Source organism: Botrytis byssoidea (genome assembly GCF_014898295.1).
Source record: "Botrytis byssoidea strain MUCL 94 chromosome Unknown BBYS_004, whole genome shotgun sequence".
Taxonomy (NCBI): Eukaryota; Fungi; Ascomycota; class Leotiomycetes; order Helotiales; family Sclerotiniaceae; genus Botrytis; species Botrytis byssoidea.
Genome location: NW_024065845.1, coordinates 2,158,825 through 2,181,735, shown reverse-complemented (window position 1 = coordinate 2,181,735; position 22,911 = coordinate 2,158,825). Strand labels below are relative to the sequence as shown.

At 41.7% G+C, this 22,911-nt stretch overlaps 3 protein-coding genes across 3 annotated transcripts; 2 read left to right on the top strand and 1 right to left on the bottom strand.

The window, feature by feature from the left end:
• Nucleotides 1–8,119: 8,119 nt before the first annotated feature.
• Nucleotides 8,120–10,079, top strand: EAE97_002769 (uncharacterized protein; the record flags this gene model as incomplete). Its single annotated transcript, XM_038873281.1, has 4 exons — nt 8,120–8,221; nt 8,270–8,661; nt 8,725–8,929; nt 8,979–10,079. 4 exons carry the CDS (start codon nt 8,120–8,122, stop codon nt 10,077–10,079), a joined length of 1,800 nt encoding a protein of 599 aa, XP_038736487.1.
• An 898-nt stretch (nt 10,080–10,977) lies between these two features.
• Nucleotides 10,978–14,666, bottom strand: EAE97_002768 (uncharacterized protein; the record flags this gene model as incomplete). Its single annotated transcript, XM_038873280.1, has 2 exons — nt 10,978–13,335; nt 13,384–14,666. The coding sequence occupies 2 exons, from the start codon at nt 14,664–14,666 to the stop codon at nt 11,880–11,882; spliced, it is 2,739 nt and encodes a 912-aa protein (XP_038736486.1). The 3' UTR covers nt 10,978–11,879.
• A 4,186-nt stretch (nt 14,667–18,852) lies between these two features.
• EAE97_002767 (uncharacterized protein) lies at nt 18,853–20,556 on the top strand (the record flags this gene model as incomplete). The annotated part of the gene is made up of 3 exons (XM_038873279.1): nt 18,853–18,904; nt 18,985–19,981; nt 20,049–20,556. The coding sequence occupies 3 exons, from the start codon at nt 18,853–18,855 to the stop codon at nt 20,554–20,556; spliced, it is 1,557 nt and encodes a 518-aa protein (XP_038736485.1).
• Nucleotides 20,557–22,911: the final 2,355 nt, after the last annotated feature.

Below are 22,911 nucleotides of genomic sequence, written 5' to 3'. Positions count from 1 at the left end.
TATTTTATTTCATTTGCAGTAGATATCTAAACAAACCTAGTATTTCTCTACGGAGTATACATCACGAACTCTCTACGAGCAGTGAACCCTTACTATTCTCTAAAATTACATTCTACAATTTCTGTATGAGATCTAGCTAGAATACCATTGTATAGGTAGTTAGTATCATAAATTAAATATCTAATCATCAAAAGACCCTCGATCCTCGAATCCGAATTCGAATTCGAATCGTCTTGTACCAAGTTCTTAAAATTTACCTACACATATAAATAAATAAAATATAAACCAATCAATCAATCCACAATCAATACCACCTCCCACCTAAGAATAATAATTAAAAAGTTTCAACTAGCGCCACCATCGAGTACTCGATCCTTAATCTTGAAATTTCCGCGTCGGATGGGATGGGATGGGATTTTTTGGATTGTGTGGGTGGCCAGGCTTGCTTTGCTTTGCTGTGCTTTCTGCCTGGAATCTGGATTTATTCTTGATGGGCTTGATGGATGGAGTGTACGATAATCTTACCTTGAATGTCAAATACCTAGGTAGGTAATAAGTACTGTAGTAGATAAGTAGAGAAATATCATAAGATTGGTTCGCTTAGCCCATCCCCCCTCCCCCCTCCCCCCTCTCCTAAAAAAAAAAGACCCTGAGAATTATAAATCTTGCAATTTTTGGAAAAGAAACTGAGAGGAGAAGGGATGATTCTTGTATTTTCGATGATTTGTAAATTGTACGAAAGTATGTGTGTATATGTATGGGACATTGAGACTCGAGTTACAGACAGGGAACCTGGGAATTCAGGTACAGGTACAGGTACAGGTACAGACAGACAGGTACAGGGTCGTGAATGAGTACCTAGGGACTGACTGGTAGGTAGGCACAGGATAGTTAGAGCGGAGGGACGAAATGAGATTTGAATCGATGAATCAATCGCAAAACTTTTTACAAGTGCTTGCGCTTGCGCTTGGGTTTGGGTTTGTATGGAGTACCATGTTATGTCATGTAGTGTAATGTAATGTAATGTAATGGGTAATGTCATGTAATATAATGTATGGAGGGAGGGGAGGTCCGTGGAAGAAACGAGGTAGGTATGCTTATGCTGTTACACAGGCCAGGTGAGTGACCGACCGACCATGTTTATTTTTGGTTTCTTTTGTGGGAGAGGAGGAGGGAGGGATGACCTAGATGTCTAGGGTATGAATATGTGAGAGAAAAAAATTCTTCGATATGTGCTACGTTGTGATTGGGGAGGTAACTGCAAGCACGGAGTACCTGGCTCCCTGCGTGTTATGGATTCTAGAGTCAGGAAGGGATTTGAGGGCGGGAAGGGAAAGGACCCTGATTAGTAATTTGTTATGGATGGTACGGTTAGTAGATAGGTAGATGCGGCTCGTTTTGCTGACCACTGGACACTGAATCAATCTATAGAATAGAAGTAGACAATTGAAGACGTCAAAACGAAGGGTGTGCACTATACTACTATAGAAGTAAGAGGTATATATTTCTCATTACGGATTTGTAAAACTGATTAAGTATGCGGTTGATATCCGAATAGATATCGTCTTCGATCGGATGTATATCGGAAGATTTCTCATGTAGTGTTGTATCATTGATTCCTCAGATACCCGAGGAAAACAATAAGCTTCCATTCATCCTTCCATTCTTCTACCTTCTATTCATATTCTTCCGATGGTTCTTTTATGATGTAGATATGTAGATATGTATGTATGTATGTATGTACAATATATTCCCTTCTTTTCCATCCGTCTATCCGATATCTCAATCTCTCCTAAGAACCCTATCCAATCCAATCCAATCAAAAATAACCGTCTATCCATCCAAACTCCCCAAACCCAAAATCTAAGATCCTCAACCCTCGCAGCAAAGCCCCAAGCCCCCCCCCCCCCCCAAAAAGAGTTTCCAGACTCCTCGGGAACAAAAGATCATCCACGCTTAGCCTTTCTCTAGCTTCCGCACAGTCAAGCCCCAAGCATCCAATGTGATGCTTCTGAAGTTTCGATTCGCTCGAAACCACGCATGTATGATATACGGAGCAGGTCAGTAGTCTGGAAAAGTTTTTTTCTCTCTCTCGATTGGAGACTGTGAGTGACGAGTGACGAGCGAGTGAGAAGTCTAGATACGGTTTTTTTGGTTTTTTTTTTTTAGAAATCGGAATTAGGAAGAATGATTTTTTCATGGTGATGTGATGAGCGGAAACCATGATTTCAGAATCCTGATACTTTTGGGATTTGATCTACAGAGTACAGCGAACAAAGGGTCTTTGGATCGACCATCTTCTCAATTCGCCTAACGATGTATACCGGAATAGGATTTATGATGACCGATAGAATCTCAAAGAATCTTTCCCCTCTACTCGACGATGGGAAAGAATCCCATTTGCTTCTATCAAATCAAAATCCGATTTTTTTCAAAAATCATCATCATAAAGTTGGAAATACACTTCATTACCCCTCCTATCCCATCCCATCCCATCCCATCCCATCCCATCCCATCCCATCCTATCCTATCCGATCCATGCTCTCCTCTCCCAATCCCCCACGCTCACGCCAAAATATGTAGGTATCTGCATTGGCGGGGTAGGTAATTATTGAAATCCCCGAGAGAAAAGAAAAATTGAAGCCTAATAATGGATCCCCTCTACCCTTCGCGTGCCTGTGCCGTTTTCTATGATGATCTATGATTCTATGATCCTATGATTTGCGAAGCTTGGGTGGAAATTTTAATCTATCGTACATCGTGCTCTGGACATCGGGAGCGAAGAGAGGGTGGGCAAGTGAGGGGCATGATAGTTACATACCTAGGTAGGCTCGTAGGTACATCGGAGTGGCAAGAATTCGATGTATATTCTATGGATGAGTACGAAGAAGATTATGTGATTTGGGGTAGATATTTGATTGGATTTGGTATTATTATTATCCGCAAACTGGATCAAATGCTAGGTAATTGACTACACTGTATGGTGTATGGTAAGCATATCGTGATCGTAATGGCATACAAAGATGCCTCTGTTTACACCCAGATATAGCATCATCCCTCAACTCATCTCCGTGTGAAAGTCTCAAATGATTGAAATCGTCAGAGTAGTTCTACCTATATCGTAGGTACTAGGTAGGAAGAGAATCGAGATTTCAGAAGTATCAATCACTAGCTCCACGCTCTCTCGTTACGTTCCACGTCATTGGTAACCCCAAGTACTCGATTCGTAGATATGTAAATCAATGCTATCCACTCACATCAAGTTGTCAACCTAAACCTCGAGAACATCGACTCGTCTGGAATTCACAGCGTGCTAATTCATGCCTGCAAGTATACCAAATATCACTTACACGTGTGTATCCGTCTTCGCCGGTACGCACTATCGATATGTATGTAGGTAGGTTATTCTCTCCACTTTGATATACAAAAGGTGGATTTGGCTATGCATGTGTGTATGTGTGTCTTTCGCTATGGTCTTCTAGACTATGTGTATATGTAGGTATATACTAGGGAGCGAGGGAGGGAGCCTGTTGACAGGCGACTCGTCAAGCGAATGGATAAGTTTTCCTAATCATCATTGGAATCTGGCGTCTATCTACTGGTTCTAACCCAAAAATTGGAAAAAGGTAGAATGCAGAACGTTAGAAATTTTTATGTTCCAGTCAAATGATACGAAAAGATCGACTTTCATCTGTGTGTATCGAGCGAACTCGCCCTACTCGAAATTATGCAAGTGGATTTGCGAAGTCAGTCCGACAGGTCACAGATAATATGATGGACACTGTACGGTGTCGAAATCTTTTGTTCATCCACAAGATTGACTGATGATCGGAATCTTCGGATTCGCCGGTTAGATATTGGATGGGGTGGAGTGGCATAGGATAGGTGAATACCGGTATCTGCAAGTAACCAAGCAAGCAAGTAAAGCCCTATGGATAAAGGACGTGGTTAAAGACGTGGATAAAATGGATGGATAAATTGCGCCACGTCGTCGCGGGTACAGATGACTGACTCCATTTATTTAATTTATCGTTTTTGGTTCTCTTTTTGATGTTGAAAAGATCAACTAGTATGACCTGGAGCCGGAAAGTTCTCGGAAACCTCGATTCTAGGATATTTTTGATAGACGTCTCGGGAGTTTGGTTAGTGGATTTAGAGCAGGAGAGGAAATGGCATGACATATGACTGATACATGTTTTTGCACGATTTAAGTCATGATATGACGGTAATGGTTGCTCGAGTCACTTGCGATCTTCAACTGGTGATTCTTCGTTTTGTAACTGGATGCTGGAGCTGGGAGTTAGAGTCAGAGTCAGGTAGAGGGATGACTGTATTGTAGGTTACTTGTCTTTGTACTACCCCGGATATTCTTAGCTTCTCAAGTCTACCACTCATTACGCACTACTTGCCTACATTATTTACTTCACGCGTCATACCCGCTCTATCTCATAAGCTTATGGCTTTTTTCGTTTCCCCATCCTCAGATTATGCTTCAACGATCTAGCGGTCAGGGCGAGGTAAAGTACATAGTCTGGATACATGTGTAAGATACAACCCCCACAGTCTATAGATCTTACTTGCGTGTTCATGCGGATGATAGAGGCAGGTTATTGGGGATCGTGGCATTAGGCTGGGGAGGCGAAGACTCATCACATGCATTGGGAGGGTGGCAAGGGATTAAAGATGAGTTCAGCCAAGGAAGTACCAGATGAGTGAGCTTTGTGAGATGGAATGCAAGTGCATACATCCAGTCAGTACACATGATGAGTAGTGACACGAAAACACGGGAAGACACGTGCTATTTCGTCTGCTTTTATGTTATAGGAGAAGTCGAGCTAGGAGCTGAGAGCTGACTTGGCTTTCTGTTTGAAATAGTATTTGATTGACATTTATCTATAGTTAGATAGATGTGCGTAGATATAGCTCAACACAAGTTGCATGAATGATATATTTGAAATATACCTCGAGAACTTTACGCTTCGCTTTCTTTCGATGATCCCGTTGGGTATATGTATATGTGTGAAAGAGGTATTGTTCACAATCATAACTGGCGGCTACAGTTGTTAGCTGAATTTAAGATTTCATATATATGATACATAACACGGCTCATCTTACGATAATCACTATGTCTATGCCTGTGCCTACCTACCACATACCAGATTACTCGCATCTGATTCACTGTAACATCATGCGAATAATCCTCCAGATTCAAACATCATATAGGCGAATTGAAGATAAAAAAACGCAGTGTTTCTAATAGACTGGCCTGTATTCCATTTTCAGGTTCTACTTTTGTGATTCTGGAGAATTGATTATCGATTCTAAAAATCCATTGCTCTAGATTAATTGAATCATTCAAAACGTCTCAACATCCGAAACACTTCCAATATATAGTAGTAGTTGAATGCTCTGAAAGTTTTGATTGTTGAATTCCAGTCCCGGATATTGAATACACTGAGTGAATAACATATACCACATCGTGCCTGTCTTTCTCTTCTCGCTTTAAGATTCTCGTTTCATAGGAAGCTTCGACACTTTAGCTTTCATCCTGTATTAAGTAAGAGTTACTTTGTATCTCGGAGGAAAATGTTAATGCATTGTGGATGTAGGGGTAGAGTGTGAGAGTATTGATGGTATGAACAAGGAAGGAGAGGGAAGACACGAAGATCTTGGACATGGTAGGATCTGTAATCCTCGGGTACATGAGTAAAATCATAAACAAAAATGGCATTATTAATGACAAGAGATGTCCAGAGCGAGATATACGTACGGAAATCTTCAACTTCTATGAAATTGATGCGATTGGGATTGGGATTGTCTCTACAACAGACTGTTTAACTGGATCTGGCAGAGCCGAGGAAAGAAAAGAAGTGGAGTTCGATATCGATGGAGGGTATTTGACTTTGAAGTTGTGATTCTCTTGTTTGTTTTGAGTAGAGCAAGAAGCATGTATAATACATGCGGAGGGCTTGAGAGAGATGGAATCAAGATGTCAGATACGTGTGTTGTGCTTATTTGAGGAGTGGGAGAAGTAAATCTATAAAAGATAATACATATAAAGTGATATGGTAAATATATATATGTATATGCGTTATGGCTGGAGTACACAAGTGATTAGGGGGTCCGCTGAAATTAACTCATCGTCTCCTGCGAAATTATCTCCTCAGATGGCTGGCTACTTATACTTCAAAGACACATTAAGTCGCACGCTCATTCTTAATCTCATTTTCTATCTTTCAAGTCTCGATAGAGTAGAACAGCGCTTGCGAGTGATAGCAAACTACTGTAGAGATGCGAGCGGTATATCAAGCAGTGGGAGTGAATATGAAATTCTGCAGTTGTAAGGCTCGAAGCCCGGTGACCTAAAGATATCGATGACTTCTTCTCCTGCCACTTGATCTAATCCAGAACTCCACTTCTAGAGCAAAATGTCTATCATTCCCCCAAGATGAGTGCAAATTAGGTTTACTTTTGACCACCGTGTGCATGAACAGTTACGGAGTCGAGACTTGCCACTCTAATGTTCAAACAGAAAAGCAACTCTCAGAATATAGTATACAGTATGTACACTACTTTTTTTGTTCGAGATCCTATGCTCGATTCACGTGTCCTTGATATTCTTTCATGCTATCTGAACTGATATTAAGGATGTGAAAATTCCACATTCATGTGCTTGCATGACTTACAATTCTGAATCCCCTCGCTTTTTATCTTCGTTTTTCAGTCGTCTTCGATCGCCGCTGTGGGCTGGGGAAAGGGTAACTAAGAGCGTGTGAAGTTTTCCCTTCCAAGTCCCAGCTCGTATCTCCTTTTTACTTTATGCCCAAGAGTTTACCCATGTTTCAATGGCACTTCAGCCAGACCCAGTCCACTTGTCGTTCCAGATGTCTTATCCGATCGACCCGGCGCTTCTTGAAAATTTTGCAATGCCTTTTCTTCTTCGCAGGTATACAAATTGATAAAGGTGAGCTCTATCTCTCGAGCAAGTTGAGATGAATCCCTCTCTAATGTTGCTAGGCATTTCTGCGTCCTGGTTGATTCTCTTTCTCGGAGAAACTCAACATAGATAGCTACGACTGGCCTTTACTTTTGAGCGGTAGACTCTTGGATATGTCTAAATTAAAAGACGGTAAAGATTCGAGGACTACGAAGATGCCTTGCAAAATAGTGGAGATCTATAAGGACAAATATGAAGATAAAGACTTGATTCGGACAAAATAATGACAAGCAGTGAACATGTAGGAAATATCAAGACCGCATAGCAATGCCATAAAACGGAAGAGTCTGTACTGAAAAGATGCCCAAAATTCAATGATTTCACCGACTAAGATTCTCCAATAGCTACAAAAAGTAGATAAACTCATGAGATAGAAGAAATGTAGTATATTAAAGAGCGAGACGAATCAATTGTAAAAGAACCGCAATTCCAAAAGAAAGATCAGCCATATACACATTCATAAAGGGGCATTGGGGGACCGTGCGCGGAAGCGGGATGTCGGCTAAATCGAGTAGACATGTCACTCCTTCCATCCTTCCCAAATGCGACATTCACAATAGAAGAGCGATACCTATTGCTTGTCATTGTTCCCATCTCTCACGTTAATCAAAATCTGATGTAACGTCAAGATTGTGTGGATGATTTAAATATTGCATTTGCATGACGAAATCACCCTGTTCCAAGCTGCGGACCATCAATTAAGCTCGCCCTGGACGTGGAAAACACACCTTTAAAAGGCATTTTCCTTTCAAAATGATGTTTCAAATTTATATGTCAATCGCTCGAACTAAAAACTGTATAAAATGATTGAAAGATGCTCTATATAATTTATTACAAATTTGAATCATATTTGGCTGGCTTCTTTCTCATAATATTATCTAGTATTAACGTGGAAGTGATTCGATGCGCTGTTCATCATCCGACCAGCTGAAGTTAAAACTCGGGTGGCTGTAATATATGCTTGTCTCTTTCCTCTTCTGATGCTTGGGGCGTAGATTTGCGTGAAATGTCTCATTACGGTATTTGCAAGTAGACCGAGGTGCTAATTTGTACTTTTAAAGACCTAATATCAAATCCCCCCTTGAATTTTACCCTGATATAATATTTTCAATAAATACAAGAATGCTTCGATTCATTTTGTGTCTTTTTGCTCTCGTCTCTCTGAATTTTGCGACGGATTCTGGTGGTAATATAAAACCGGAACACTCAAAAGATTGTAAATGTGTACATTTAACCCGGTCTGTAGACAATATCATTCCTGACTAGTGATAGGGACCAACTGATGGCTGCTGGCCCTCACAACACTCATGGAAATCATTGAATGCGTCAATATCTGGGAAATTAATCAAAGCAACACCAGCAGCGATTGTTTGTTATCCAGGACCGCGACAAAACTTAGACGCATGTTCTACGGTTGTGAAAGAATTGTCAGACGAGGAGCTCGTTGCAGATGACCCAATTGCTCTAGATACACCTATTAATAACTCTTGTCCACCGATTGATTTTGCGATAGGAGCGATTCCAGGAAATTGCTCGATTGGAGATGCTCCTCGATATGTTGTAAATGCGACGACGCCTGAAGATGTTGCTAAGGGAATAGCTTTCGCTAGGGAAAATAATATTAGGTTGGTGGTCAGAAATACTGGCCATGACCTACTGGGTAGGTAGGTGATCGATCGTATTCCTATCGAATGATAAAATCTAGGTAGTTAATTCTTCCCATATAGATCCACTGGTTATGGTAGTTTAGAGGTTTGGATCAGATATCTTAGACTAGGTATCATCTTTCAAGAAAAATATTTACCTTCCGATGGTTGTAAAACTTCGAATTGGGAAGAGGGTGTATTTAAGATTGCTGGAGGTTATGTCTGGGAAGATGTCTATGCAGAGGCCACGAAACGAAATGTGGTTGTTGTAGGCGGTGGTGATCCGGTATGTTAAATGACCGAAAATCAATCGATATAAGACTGATATTCTATAGACTGTAGGATGCATCGGAGGGTGGTTTCAAGGAGGAGGTCATTCACCCGCATCTCGCGATTATGGCCTTGGTGCCGATCAAGTACTCGAAGCTGAAGTGGTCCTTGCAAATGGAGAGATTGTTACTGCAAATAACTGTCACAATCAAGACATTTTCTTTGCCATTAGAGGTGGAGGAGGTGGAACATATGGAGTGGTCGTATCGACAATTATCAAGGCGTATCCAACGACATCAATTTCTGCCCAAACACTAACCGTTGCACCACTGACCGATGCGGAAATTCCAGTATTCATGACAGCCTTGGCATTGATATACTCTGCATATCCAGATCTCAATGATGCTGGTCTTTCTGGGTATGGAAGTTGGGCAGTGCAGAGCTATGCGCCTGTTTTTGGAAATTTCACAACCGGTTATCAACATGCTATAGCCGTGTCAGGAAAGACTCTTACCGAAACCCGGAAAATACTTGAAACTTTAATGTCCAAACTTGAGCAGTATAACACAACTCTCCTTGTTAATCCTAATTATTTGGAGTTTCCAACATATGCCAACTACTACCAGACACTTTCAGGTGGTAAGAGTGCAGCAGGTGTTGGAACTGGAGCTTTCGGTGGGCGTCTTTTGGACCGTACAGCACTGACATCTTCTTTGAAGGATCTCAATGAGATGCTGAATATAACTGCTGGATCACAAGGACAATTTGCTTTTACTTCTGTCTCTCTGGTTGGAGGTGGTCAGGTGTTTGTCCCCGATGAAAGCTCAGGACTGAATCCCGCATGGAGATCTTCATACATACACAATGTCGTGGCGCGCGGATGGACCACAGATACCGACGAGGCTATCGTAAAAGAAATTAGGGATGATATAACATACACGAAAATCGGAGCGATGAAAAAGTTGGCGCCTGATACTGGATGTTACATGAATGAAGCGGATAGGTTTGATCCGGATTATTTGAAGGATTTTTACGGTGAGAGTTTACCAAAGTTGGAAGAAGTGAAGAAGACTTACGATGGTGACGATGTATTCTATTGTCCAACATGTGTGGGGAGTGATAAATGGGTTGAGGATGCGACCGGAAGATTGTGCCGGAGACAATAAGCACTTGATGCTTGCGTTGTTGTGGACTGTAAAATTATATTGGGCCGATGTAATGAAACACCATGTGAATAGTATCGAAAGTCGCATTCATTAGACTTCCGGGTATGTTGTGAGAAACCTGTTACACCCCATATAGAAGTCGTATGGTTACCAAAAGATATAGTGAGCCTCTAAATTTTGCTTCTGCCCATGAACCTTAGAGGACAGAAAAGTGGCAAGACAGTGAGTTGCGGTCTTTACGAGGGTGCATTAGCACGATTGTGAACGAGCGCAGTACCTGTTATCAGCGTCGACAAACTCGACGAAGGAACAAATTGGAGTTCCCTGGAGAGTGTCCCACGGTCCACGAAAAGCAAAGTGTACCACCATATTTTGCACACGAGGAACCATCAAGTAATAAATCGACAAAATCCCAAATCCGGAAAGATTTCCGAGATCAATTTCTCACCCAGGAAAATGACCTCACAGACCCTCGCTATCCATTAAGGTAATCCCAATATAATTCTAGAAATCGACGTGAGAGTTACGAGGGTTCCGAGTTCATAAATCAGGGCGGGCGAAGAACTAAGATTGAGTGAACGTTCACACACCTACCTACTTACTGCACAATATGCCCGAAGATTTCGGGACAGACATATTGAAGATGTACAACTTTGGATAGGTCTTACCTCATATTCGAGGGCAAAGAAATACAGACCAGATGGATTAGTGATCGCCAGATACTACCATGCATTTTTGACCATGAGATAGGGTTTGAAGCAAGCATTCTTGACATGCAGGTGGAAGGGCAACAAACTATCTTGCAAATCAACACACATGCAGCTATGGCTCTAATATTCTTGTATCAGTTGCTCATATGCCCAAGATCTCGCATCACACCTCATATTTGATATCACATCTCACATGAAACCTCACACCTTACCCCTCAAGATCAAATCAATGAACATACATAAACACGAATGATACAATACAATCCGATAGATAAATCACTTCTCAGGACTTCTTTTCGTCTCATATCATCCCCTCTTCCCTTCCTTCGAAGCTGCGCCCCTCTCCCACTTCTTTCATTAATCATAATCCGCATTCTCTAATCACTCATGCCTAAAAGCTTCTATCAATATTATATCCCTTTTCTCTTCCTTGCCCCGATTGTACTTCCACCAAACAGCTTATTCCATCTCCCACCTCACATCCTGAACAACATGTTCCGTCATAAGAATGCAATCGTCGATGCTAGTACTACATTCAATACTTCTTGAAGGTTGCGTTTCTTTTTTTCTCCACTACACTTATCCCATACCACCACTAATCATTCCACCCTTGTCCTCCCATTCATACTCCTATAGATATAGAAGCAAGCAAATTGATACAAATCATGCGCCTCATGCAGTGCAAATAACTCAACTCCATCCCAATGCAAAAAAAACAAGCGCGAGGACAAGCACACGCAATTAATCATCCATCAATTACGCCAAGCCCATGCTCTTACCACTCGAAAGATATCATCATAAGTATGTAAACGGATGTAAGGTAAGATTCCCCAGATTATGTATCGATCAATCATCTCCAGTAATGAACCCACCAAATAATCGGCGAACAAATAAAGAAGACCATGAAAGACAAAGTAAGATACAATGGAAAAGCATGCATGCACCACACCATTAACCCTATTCCATTCATCAAACCCGAATTGGAAATAAAAAGGAAGATTGTATATGTATGCTGACACAAAAAGAAAACTTGTCTGCACCAGATCCTTAAATACATAAGATGAGGTCATATTGAGGAATAAACAAAGGATCAATGGAAGTCATCACCATTGAACATTCGTTCATCTTCATTGTGATTCCTCACTACACCACTCATTCGATCCATGCGTGATTTATCAGGGATATCAAATGGGTCCTCCCAATCACGTTCTGGATCATTAGTGTCTTGATCCATTCGATCCTCGTATTCATCTTTGGCTCTATCTTTCATGTTTTCTTCAATCGAGCTTTCATCAACAAATGTAAAGCCCTTGAAGTTTGCTTGCATGCCTGGGGATAATGGTGTTGATGTTGCCATGCCTGCAGCAAGGGCAGCTGCACGTGCGTTGAGTGATGATGCACCATTCAAGGCATTGGTGAATTCAGGATCGAAATTGGATGTATCAGTCTCTGACTTCAACTTTGGCTTGAAAGGGGGAGTGATAAGCTTCTTGGTAAGAGCATCCCAATCAATGTCCTGGAAGAAAGGATGTCTCTTTAATTCTTCAGCATCATCGGTAGCCCCAAGACGATGTTTGGGGTTTCTGTTAAGTAATCCTTTGACGAAATTTCGACCCTCTGTAGTCAAAGTATCTCTTGGAAATCGAACTTTACCAAAAGCGATATTCTTGTACATTTGTTGTGTATCTTCGGCATAGAATGGGCTCCATCCACAACACATCTCAAACACCAAGACTCCTAGAGACCAGAAATCAACCATCTTTGTATATCCAGCTTCGTCTAAAAGAACTTCGGGTGCAAGGTACTCTGTAGTACCACAGAATGTATTAGTCGTGGCGTTCTTCGTGAGGTTCGCTTTCGATAGACCAAAGTCACACAAAGCAATGTGTCCATTTGCGTCCAATAAGATGTTCTCTGGTTTCAAATCCCGATAGACGATATCGTGTTTGTGAAGATGTTCAAGCGCTAGGATGAGTTCTGCAATGTAAAATTTGGCACGTTGCTCATCAAATCTTCCCTCCTTCTGCAAATGCCAGAACAATTCGCCTCCAGACATATAATCTGTGACAAGATATAGATCTGTTGGTGTCTGGAAGGAGAACTTAAGACCAACGATGAATGGAGAATCGGCTGTAGCTGTTCGAACAAGAATATTTCTCTCGCCAACGGTGTGAGCAACCTCCTTCTTTTGAACAATAACCTTCTTTTGAAGAACTTTCATAGCGTAGATTCTCTTGGTATCCTTCTTCCTTACTTGATAGACTTGACCAAATGTACCCTTTCCGATAAGCTTCAAAATCTGGAAATCATCTGGACCATAATGTCTCTTTTCTGTTCGTTGGAAGGAAATTTCGACGTGAACTTCACCTACATTTCCTGCATTCGATGTCATGTCTTTGCCACGAAGTTGAAACCAGCCGGTAACTGGAGCATCAACATTCTCAACAAGATTGGCTTGAAGATCAACATGACCCAAAAATTCTTCTGCTTGTTGAGCTCGGTCGTAAATGGTTATATTGACTCTTGTATCTGAGCCAACAACATCACTAAGTATCGTTAGCTAGGTGAGCCACTAGTCTCTCCGACACACTTACAAGACAGCTTCAGCATCCCATTTTGGATGGGTAAACATCTTTCGGCCCTTGTTCTTAAAATCTCTGTATTCCGACAAACTAGTATTGCTGCTTTGCCTGCTTTTCATCGGAATTGCCATAGAGCGACCGGAGTCACTTCCAGTTCGAGTAATCGGAATGCCACCAATTGGAATACCGCCGGGGCTATGTGAGTTGCCATCATCCTCATCGTCCTCTTCTGATTGTGGTCCTTTTGATACCAGCTCGTTTCGTTGGAAAACGGCTACAACGTAAGGATCCACGCTCTTTCTCAATCCTCTGGCTTCATTAATCTTTACAGTAAGTTTACCCTTCGGTGGTACCACCGCGCCCCCCAAACTACTATCAGTACGAGAAGTAGTAGCCGGTCGCTCACTCGTGCCTGATTTGCCATTTTGCGCGATATGTTCAGAATGTGTGCTCATAACACTTTGATCTGACTTCGAGGTTTGATTCGATAAAGCTCGAGTGGGTGTTGATGGTATGCTCTTTAATCCATCACAAGTTAGCTTCTTGAGTCGATCATAAGATGGTGACTTGTGGAATTCAGAATTCAATCGGGATAATGGAGGAGTGCTAAGTTTGTGCTCGGAAGGGGTATCGCTTGGGTTTGAAAAATGTGCAGCATGAACATTTGATGGAGTGACAATGTTTGACAATGGTGTCATAGACGAAGCTCTTCTTGCATGTGACGGAATTGATTCCGAAATACAATCTCGATCTGTAGGAGCTGCCGTTTTCTGTACATTATTGCCAATATCTTCAAAACTCGCATCACTCAATTTCAATTTATGTAGTGAGGACGGATGTGAAACCGGTGGTGTCGGATAGAGATATTGTTGCTTAGATATTTGAGAACTACCCAAAAGTTCATGTGGTGGAAGTAGTGAGTTTTCTTTCTCTACTTCACAATCAATCCGAGGTTCATTGAGTGAACTTGGAGTGACTTTCAACAATGCATCCCCTGTTTCAAATCTCTGCCGCGGGGAAGTATAGTAACTCTCAAGATCACTTGTGTTAGGATTTTGTGATGTATGTGATGTATGTTTCGAAGGATTTTGACTTGAGGAAGAACCTAAACCAACCTGTCCATAAAAGCTATGCAATATACCAGGAGTTCGCTTGTCCGAAGGATCTGGTTGTGGGGTCGCGACACCAGAGCGGGGTGTATCGGAATCGATATGATCACCATCATCATCTCTGTTATTTGTCAGGTTAGCCAAAGTAACATTGATATGCGACCAAAGACCATGAAGTGAAGGCATTGTATGCTGATGATCGTGAAAGAAGTTGTAGAATGGAGTAGAATAGGGCAGAGTAGAGGAAAGTAAAGTATTGTAGAATTGAAGAAAGATGTAGAGATAAAGGTGTAAGGAATGATCAATTGCTTCTTCTCTCACAAGCAAGCAATCTGATCAGAAACCCTTCAACCAATATGAAATTTCTCTCTCTTGTGACATTGTTGTTTTCTTCCTCTCCCTCTTGCTTCTGATTAATTTTTCATGAGAAAAAAAAAAGTTGTACCTGTACGCCGATTGCCGTTTCGATAAGGAATCCCGATTACAACCGGAACCGTACCCCTCGTCAACTTTGACGTTTAGTGATTCAGCATGTGCAAAGACGTTGACATGAAAATGGAGAGTGGAGTTGAGAGAAACGGATAGAAGAGCGGGAAGGAAAATAGGAAGTATTTGTCCACATTTCCCTTTGTCCTTTGTTCCGCCCAAAAGTATGCTGTGGTGGTTGAGCTTCAAAGAAGAAGCTCTGCCATATAAAATACCTCCTCTATTGTGTGTATGTATGTATAGATTCTATGACGACAAGTTTGAAGAATTGCGAAATCGAAAAATTTGTAATCATACCTTGCCATCATTGCTTGTGTAGCTTGCCTAAGCAAGTCGTGTTCTGTCCCTGCCATTTTCGTATCTTTTTATGATCTGCGAGGACTGTCTGATGCCAATATTATAATTATGTTGGAGTGTTTGGAAATATTTCGTTGCGGTTTGATCGTTTCGTGGATGGAGAGATAGGAGATTCGTCGAAGGTTCGTAAAAGAGGTAGAAAACGTAGAAAACGTAGAAAACGTAGAAAGTTTGGGGGTACTTTTTTTAAGCTGGGGACTCGAGATAGACTTTAAAGTAACTAGGTCATAAGTTGTGTTGGTAGTGGGTTCCGCAGGAGTTTTGACCGACAGGTAGAAGTGAGATAGGTACTTATGACTCTTTCGTCTCCGTTCCGTAGGTACGTATTGATTGTTATGATTGTATCGAATTTTGCTTTGGGCTTGGAATTGGAATTGAAATTGGGATTATTATTTTTTGAAGGAACAAGCAAGGAATGAGCCGCAGTTCGAGTTTGTATGAAGATAATACCTCGGAAAATGATTTCCAATCCTTCTTTTTTTCTTCTTCCTAATTATTTTCCAATCTTTGATAATTGAATCGAATTGAATTGAAATTTAGGTTTTTCTCTTGGGAAAATCTTGGAGAATTGGGAAAGAGGGGGAAAAAGAATTGGATCAGGGTCTGTTCTTGTTGATTTCTTAAAAGCCAAAATTCTAAATTGTACCTAAGGCTATCCGGGCAAAGGCGAAGGCGAAAGCGAAGACGAAGGCAAAGTTCGAAATACTGTAATGAGTTCCTCGCGTATTCTTGTCTTTTGGGCTCGATTTCCTTAGTTTTGATGACCACCTGGATCTTAAGTCGTGTCAGTTCACCGAATTGTGTGTTTTCAACACCTCTTGGATATTATGAGGCCAGCGGAATGATGAGGGCGAAGTGGTTATGAGTCTCAGCTGTCAAACTGCAGTAGAAGCTGAACTACTCGCTCGAATATTCGTGGAAGTGATTGAATGGATGGATGAGATGAGATCGGATTGTTGGATGAAGAAATGAGTATGTATATATATAGATATATCAACGATGCAATGTGAGATCTCAGATGGAATGGGTAGGTAGGGAGGGAGGTATAGATTGAGGAAGGAGAACAGTCAAAGTATATGTATGTACGTGTATATGGGTATCTGGAGATATATATGATGAAATAAACCCTTCGAATGGGGAGAAAGGGTGGGATAGATATATAGATAGAGAGTTAGATGGTTAGATATATGGATGTCGCAAAACAAGAAAAAGGAAGAAGGGAATGTAACAGAAGAGTGAAATTAATGCTCTCCCTCTTTACATATTGATGTAATTATGGACTAGATATGATACGAAGAGACTAAAAAGTAAACAAGTGTTGAATTTCGAGTGTCAAGTGTCGAGTATCAACAAGTATCAGTCTGTTATGTCGAGATCAAATTAGTCCGACGTGTATAATAAGGAGGTGAAGAGATAGATAGGGAGTGGAGTCTTTATGGGGTCGATGATGATGGTGATGATTGATTGATGGATGGATTGATGACAGCTCAGCCAGTCGTCTTATTTAATTCATATCATAAGGCAGCTTTGCTTTGCTTTGCTCTCATAAGAAAGGCATTCGTTATCAAACCACTCAACTTACTCGTCTTAATCATGTAGTTATATCATGTACATCGTGAGTATTGGAGATACCGATTAACGATGAAATGCGATAGATCATGTACATTTGGAGTTTGTAGGTTGTAATTAGGAAACACTCAAAAAACCGGATACCTCCCTTCATCTAATCTTTTCACTCCGAACCTATGATATTCAATCTGACGTTCAACATATAACATTGCTTTTGCTTTTGCTTTTGCTTTCCTCCTTCTCCAATCTGTAGTGTGACTGGTCGTCCCTCTTCCCTCTTCCCTCTTCCCTCTTCCCTCTTCCCTCGTCCCTCGTCCCAAACAAATTCTTCCAAGCAAATGTCCCAAGCCATCGCCTCCAAAATAAAAAATAAATGTTCTCGACCGCAATTCAATTAAACGGCAAGCACTCTCTCTTCCAACCAAATTCAAAATCCTAAACTTTCCCTTTCCTTGACTCGATACAATACGTCATATATAATAAACCTTACACACTCCATATTTCGGTACCCTGACACGGGTTGCGGAGCTCCATCGGATTGAGTAACAACTTCTAATTCAAGCAGTTAACGTTATACAAAGTTACAAATTACAACTTACAACAGCCCTGAAAGACGCTCTGCAGTCTGTACGTACACAAAGATCTGCTCCAACTGCTAAGGTTTGGAGCTGAAGCTTTCCTCTTCGTTTACGGAGTATTTCGTCTATTTCGCCACGAATCAAAACCCCTATCTATCTAGGTAGCTCGATCTTACAAATGCATACATGTTGCAATCGAAGCAATCAAAACTCCTATCGGACTTATCGAGGTTTCCCAACACGTACCGGTACGGTAGGTCTACCGATATTCATCAACAAATCAAGCAACTTCATCCAGATTTAGCCCACACAAGAAGATTATTGGTTTTCCTATCTGGAATGTTGGTTTTGCCTTTCCACTACTTCCCCAACACTTCACAAACTGTATCCCAGTCAAGCTGACCTAAGACTTTCAAGCTTAAGATCATGTACTTATCCAGGGTTGGAGTTCCATTTATCTACACCAAAAACTGCAATACTACCCGAAAAAAACTGCAATATGCCAATATCACCAATACATATCAGCATCTCCAAACTTCAATTTCTGTCGTCAGACGGCGGGGAAGGGGAAAGGATCGAATGTTTTCTGCATTAATAACACTTCTATTTGGAATTCTCTGGACAGGTATTCGGTAAAGATCATTCTAAAAACCCTCCAGTCTGGTAATCATATAGTTTTTGAAGAACTACCTAGTATATCCGCATGTTGTGACCCATAAAATCAATGCCATGCGATGCTGCGATGCGAACATATGAAAGCCTCCGATGGAAACTCGCATTGCGCATTCAGCTACCACAGCCTGCATAGCTTTACAGAATGTTCGTCCTTCACCAAGGTAATTTTAGATGCCTCATTGCATGTGCAGTACTCGTACATCCATGATATACGACACTGTTGTGATCCTGACATAGGAATATTAAAATGTAAAAAAGTACAAACGAGTGGGTGCAGAAGCCAACTCAAGATACGAACATGAGAAACACAGTCCAGGTGATTCATAGTTCGATCCGACCTGAGCCGAAACTACTAAGGAGTCGGTTGCATCTCATGCTTCTCGTCATCTGTCAATGGTTGCGAAGACTGAACCCTGGTAGCAGAAACACTCTATCTTGTGATTTTAGATCTCACCGAGGCCACCCAGGAAACCCCGAAAGGTAAGCAGATGCAGCGGGAAAATGGTAAGATAGATGAATATGATTCTTGGGGAAATTTTGATCACATGACATGTAGCCACTTTAAGACTAGCTTTCTTTCCACGTGCCTGTCGGAATTTGTTTAAGCGGCCGACTTTCAATTCGCGTCGCAAGTCGCGACGTCAAGCTCACGAATACCTTCATTCAAGCACAAATTCGATTGATTGATTATCGAAGATCCCTTAAAAATGGGCAGACGACCTGGTAGAGCTGCTGCTAAAAATGCCGCTGCTGCATTGAGTGAGTTGCTTCCAATAATTTATCTGGCGCATAACTCCATTACCTTCAGACAATTCTAACTTCATCTTCCTTCCATGTAGAAAATACACCACAAACGTACGATGACCCCGAAGATGATTCCATAATTGATGCACCGCAATCTGACCCCGGTACCCCTCCCGAGAACGATGAAGATGAAAATGAAGAGGAGGAAGAAGCCATCGAATCAGAAGCCGAAGAAGAAGTTGTTCCAGCCACTCCCGCTCCAGAAACCACCATTCGTAAGAAGCGTCTAGGTAGACCTCCCAAGATTAAACCTCCAGGATGGGACTTAGATGATGGAACTACTTCCGAGGCACCTACACCAAGTCGAGGGAGGGGTAGAGGAAGAGGCTTTAGAGGTGGTGGACGAGGGGCCAGAAGAGGCGGCCCTAGTCATGTTACACAACAACCAGTCGATAAAGAGGGAAACATGATGGACGTTGTGAATGATGAAGTGGAATTGCCGGAGGATGCGGAAGGAGAGAAAAAGGTTGATAAGCTTGGTTATCTACAAGATGGTCGGGAATATCGTTGCAGGACTTTTACGGTGCATGGAAGAGGAAAGAGACTTTATATGTTATCCACCGAACCAGCACGTTGTGTAGGATTCAGAGATAGTTATCTTTTCTTTGCGAAGCATAAGAGGTTATTTAAGATTATTATCGATGAGGAGGAGAAGAGGGACATGATTGAACGAGAACTCATTCCACATTCTTATAAGGGAAGAGCTATTGGAATTGTTACGGCGAGATCAGTTTTCCGCGAATTCGGTGCTCAAATTATTGTTGGAGGCAAGAGAATCACAGATGATTATGAGGTTACGAAAGCAAGGGAAGAGGGAGTTGAAGAAGGCTCTTTGGCTGATCCAAACGATGCAATTAAGGATGGAGAAGCATATAACAAAAATCAATACGTCGCATGGCATGGAGCAAGTTCAGTATATCATTCTGGCCAACCCACTGTCCCACAACAAACCGGAAAGATGAATGATGGCAAGAAAAGAAAGATTATGGTTAATGATGTTAATTGGATGTTGGAACATGCTCGAGAAGCTAGGTATGTTTGTTCTTTTCTTTTCTTTTCCAAAATTCAATTTGAATCCCTCACTAACACGTAAAAAAAGTCGATTCAACTCCGCAATTTCAGCAGCTCGTCGACAGAACCTGAACGGTATCTACGATCCCCACACAAATATCATGCAATACCCACGAACCATGCAACCGACTCATGCCCGCTGGGAACAAATAAACGACAACGAACCACAATCCCCGTCTGCAGATTCATCAACACTGTTCCCACCAGTCAAACCATTCTTTTCCAGAAATCTCATGATAGTAGATACATACATGGAATCCTCTCCATCGACACATTACGGCGTCCCAGGTCCAGATGGCGCGGGTTGGGATTTGAGCGCGGGCGGAAAATCAAATGGAAGTGCAGGAGATAATTTAATTGGTATGGATGGCTTGAGCGGAGTTAGTGAAGATGTACTTGACGTTTTACCCGAAGATTGTAGGAGGGCTTTTGAGGAAGCTAGAGAGAGGGAGAGGGGATGGAAGGGAAAATGGGGGTCGGAAGTTGTAGATGGAGGGAGGAGAAGTGTCAAAGTTGACAAAGGATTGATTTTGTGAGTTGAGCGAACGAGCAAGCAAGCCAAAACTAGCAAGAATGGAAAGTGGAGAAACACTATTAATGGAGACTGTGAAATGAAATGATGGAGTTGGGTGGGTTGAATTTCTTGGTTTCTAGACTACGAAGTACAGGTAATGGATCTAGATGGCGTTAGGAGGGGGAGATGGATGGATATTTTTTGTATGTTTGATGGATGCATGTATGCGTGCATGCGTGCATGCGTGGATGGGTGAATGTGCTGGAAGGAAGGCAAGATGGATGGAAAGGGGGGTTTAATTACCTGTCTATCTACTTGGTAATGAGATCTAATTTTTCAACACCTGGTTTTTGTGTATCTATCTATACGTGCATCTGCCTCTCTATCTATCTGGCCATCTGTGTCTTGTAAACGTTGCTTGACTGATTGATCATTTGAATGAATGGGATTTTTATCCCCATTCGTGCTTCTATGTATTTAGATATGGACGTGTGTGTGCTTCAAAAGTTGAGAGAGTGTAAAGCATAGAAGAGGAGAGGAGATGGTTAGTATATAATTTGAGATAGATTGAGAAGAGGAGGAGAGAAGTAAGTCATCCAGATACTACATATTACATATTACACTACATAGACATAGGAAAGCGCTGCAGACAACTAGCTTGAATACCTAGTGAAACCAACTTCGAAAGAAAGCAAAGCCATCCACCAAGACAGCGTATCGATACTAGCTGGAGGTATTCACCTCACATGGACCACACCGCCGCAGTACATTCTACATGGATAGCTTCATCACCGCCTTTAGGAACGAACTTGAATCTGTAAAGTTAAGCCCGTCATCACCTAGCTTTACACTTTCCGAAGCAAACTCTAAACCCAACATCGCCAGATAGGTCGATATTCAAACTCTATTCTCTACCGCTCTAAATCAAACCATCCCACACCATCCCACACACCCATCCACAACCCCCTCACGACAGAATAAAATTTATAAAATCACAAGTCCAGAAACGCAATACCACCATTCCCAACCACACGATTGGATGCTCTTCGAAAGAATACAAGTTTACGCCAGTAAACAATGACGTTTCGCATCCCAAAATCTCAGATCAAACTTCCTGTGCCGAAACCCTAAACATATTACCATACCTAGGTGATCGAAAGCTTATCATCTACCGCCCTGCTCATAAAATATTGAGTTTGAAATGCGCATTGAGATTTGTAAAATTAAAGATGAAGATGCGCAACAAAGTATTTTGGGAGATGTGATTGGATATTGGTGAAGAGTGGATGGATTTGCCGGTGTCGAATTTGGTTTGGTGTGGTGCGGTGATTGAGGGGATTGAGTAAGTTTGAAGCCTTGTTTGAATATGTCTTGGATTAAGAATTTTGTAGATGTGCAACAAAGTCGTGTGAAGAGCGTAAGGGTAGCGAAGAGAGTAGTGGCACGGAGCAGTTTCGTAAACTATTTACTAGTTCCACGGCTCTTACAGATTCTTCAAAATGCGCCTTGTGATTTGAAGGTATTGAATGTGCAACAAGGCTGTTCGAAGAGGTAATTTATAGTGTCATGATGGATTTCATTGCTAGTATGTCACTAGTCTCTAATATCGTATCAAAGCTGGTGTTGACCTCGTAACTTCAAGAAAGAAGCAGCAAGGTGGAGATACGTGCAAATGAAGATGACAATATCGTATCAGTCTTCAAATAAAAATACCAGACAATCATTCATATGTAGTACACGCGGCGACAATCCTCATCAGTGTTAAACAGGCACGTATTCGTGATTATGGCTTGTGTCTAGATCCATGTGGTAAAAATTCATTAAGGGGTAAACTTGGCAAACCTTTCTTATTCCTCCACACACCTCGTGGAGATAAAAGTTGCAGAATATCAGATTGATATGCAGGAACGAGATGCCGACACGGAGGCTCACTGAAGAAGTAAGAAACGAGAGAGAGAAAAACGAGATGGACGAAATTACCACTCGGTTCAAGTTCCTTAATGCTAGCGCCACAACATGGACATCGATGCCTATAGCCTTATTCAACATAACCAAAGTTAGCCACCATCACAGTTTGAGATTCCTTCGTGCCAAAAATCAGCGATAGTTTGATGGATGATTGGGGCCGCTGGCGATTTATGCTGTGAGCTGGGTTACACAACAGAGAGTTAATTTGGGGGCCGTTTCAGTAATCACTTCGTGGAGAAGATCCTGGGTGCCACTTCGTCCACTGAGCTATATTAATACTTTTTATTGAGTTGGGGCCAAGACGCTCATTTCGCATTAATTCGGGCCACAAATCTACTAATCTCCTAATCCTTTGTTAGCAGCTGGGTTCGGAGGTTGCGCACATGGTAGCAAGATGCTCAAACGTATT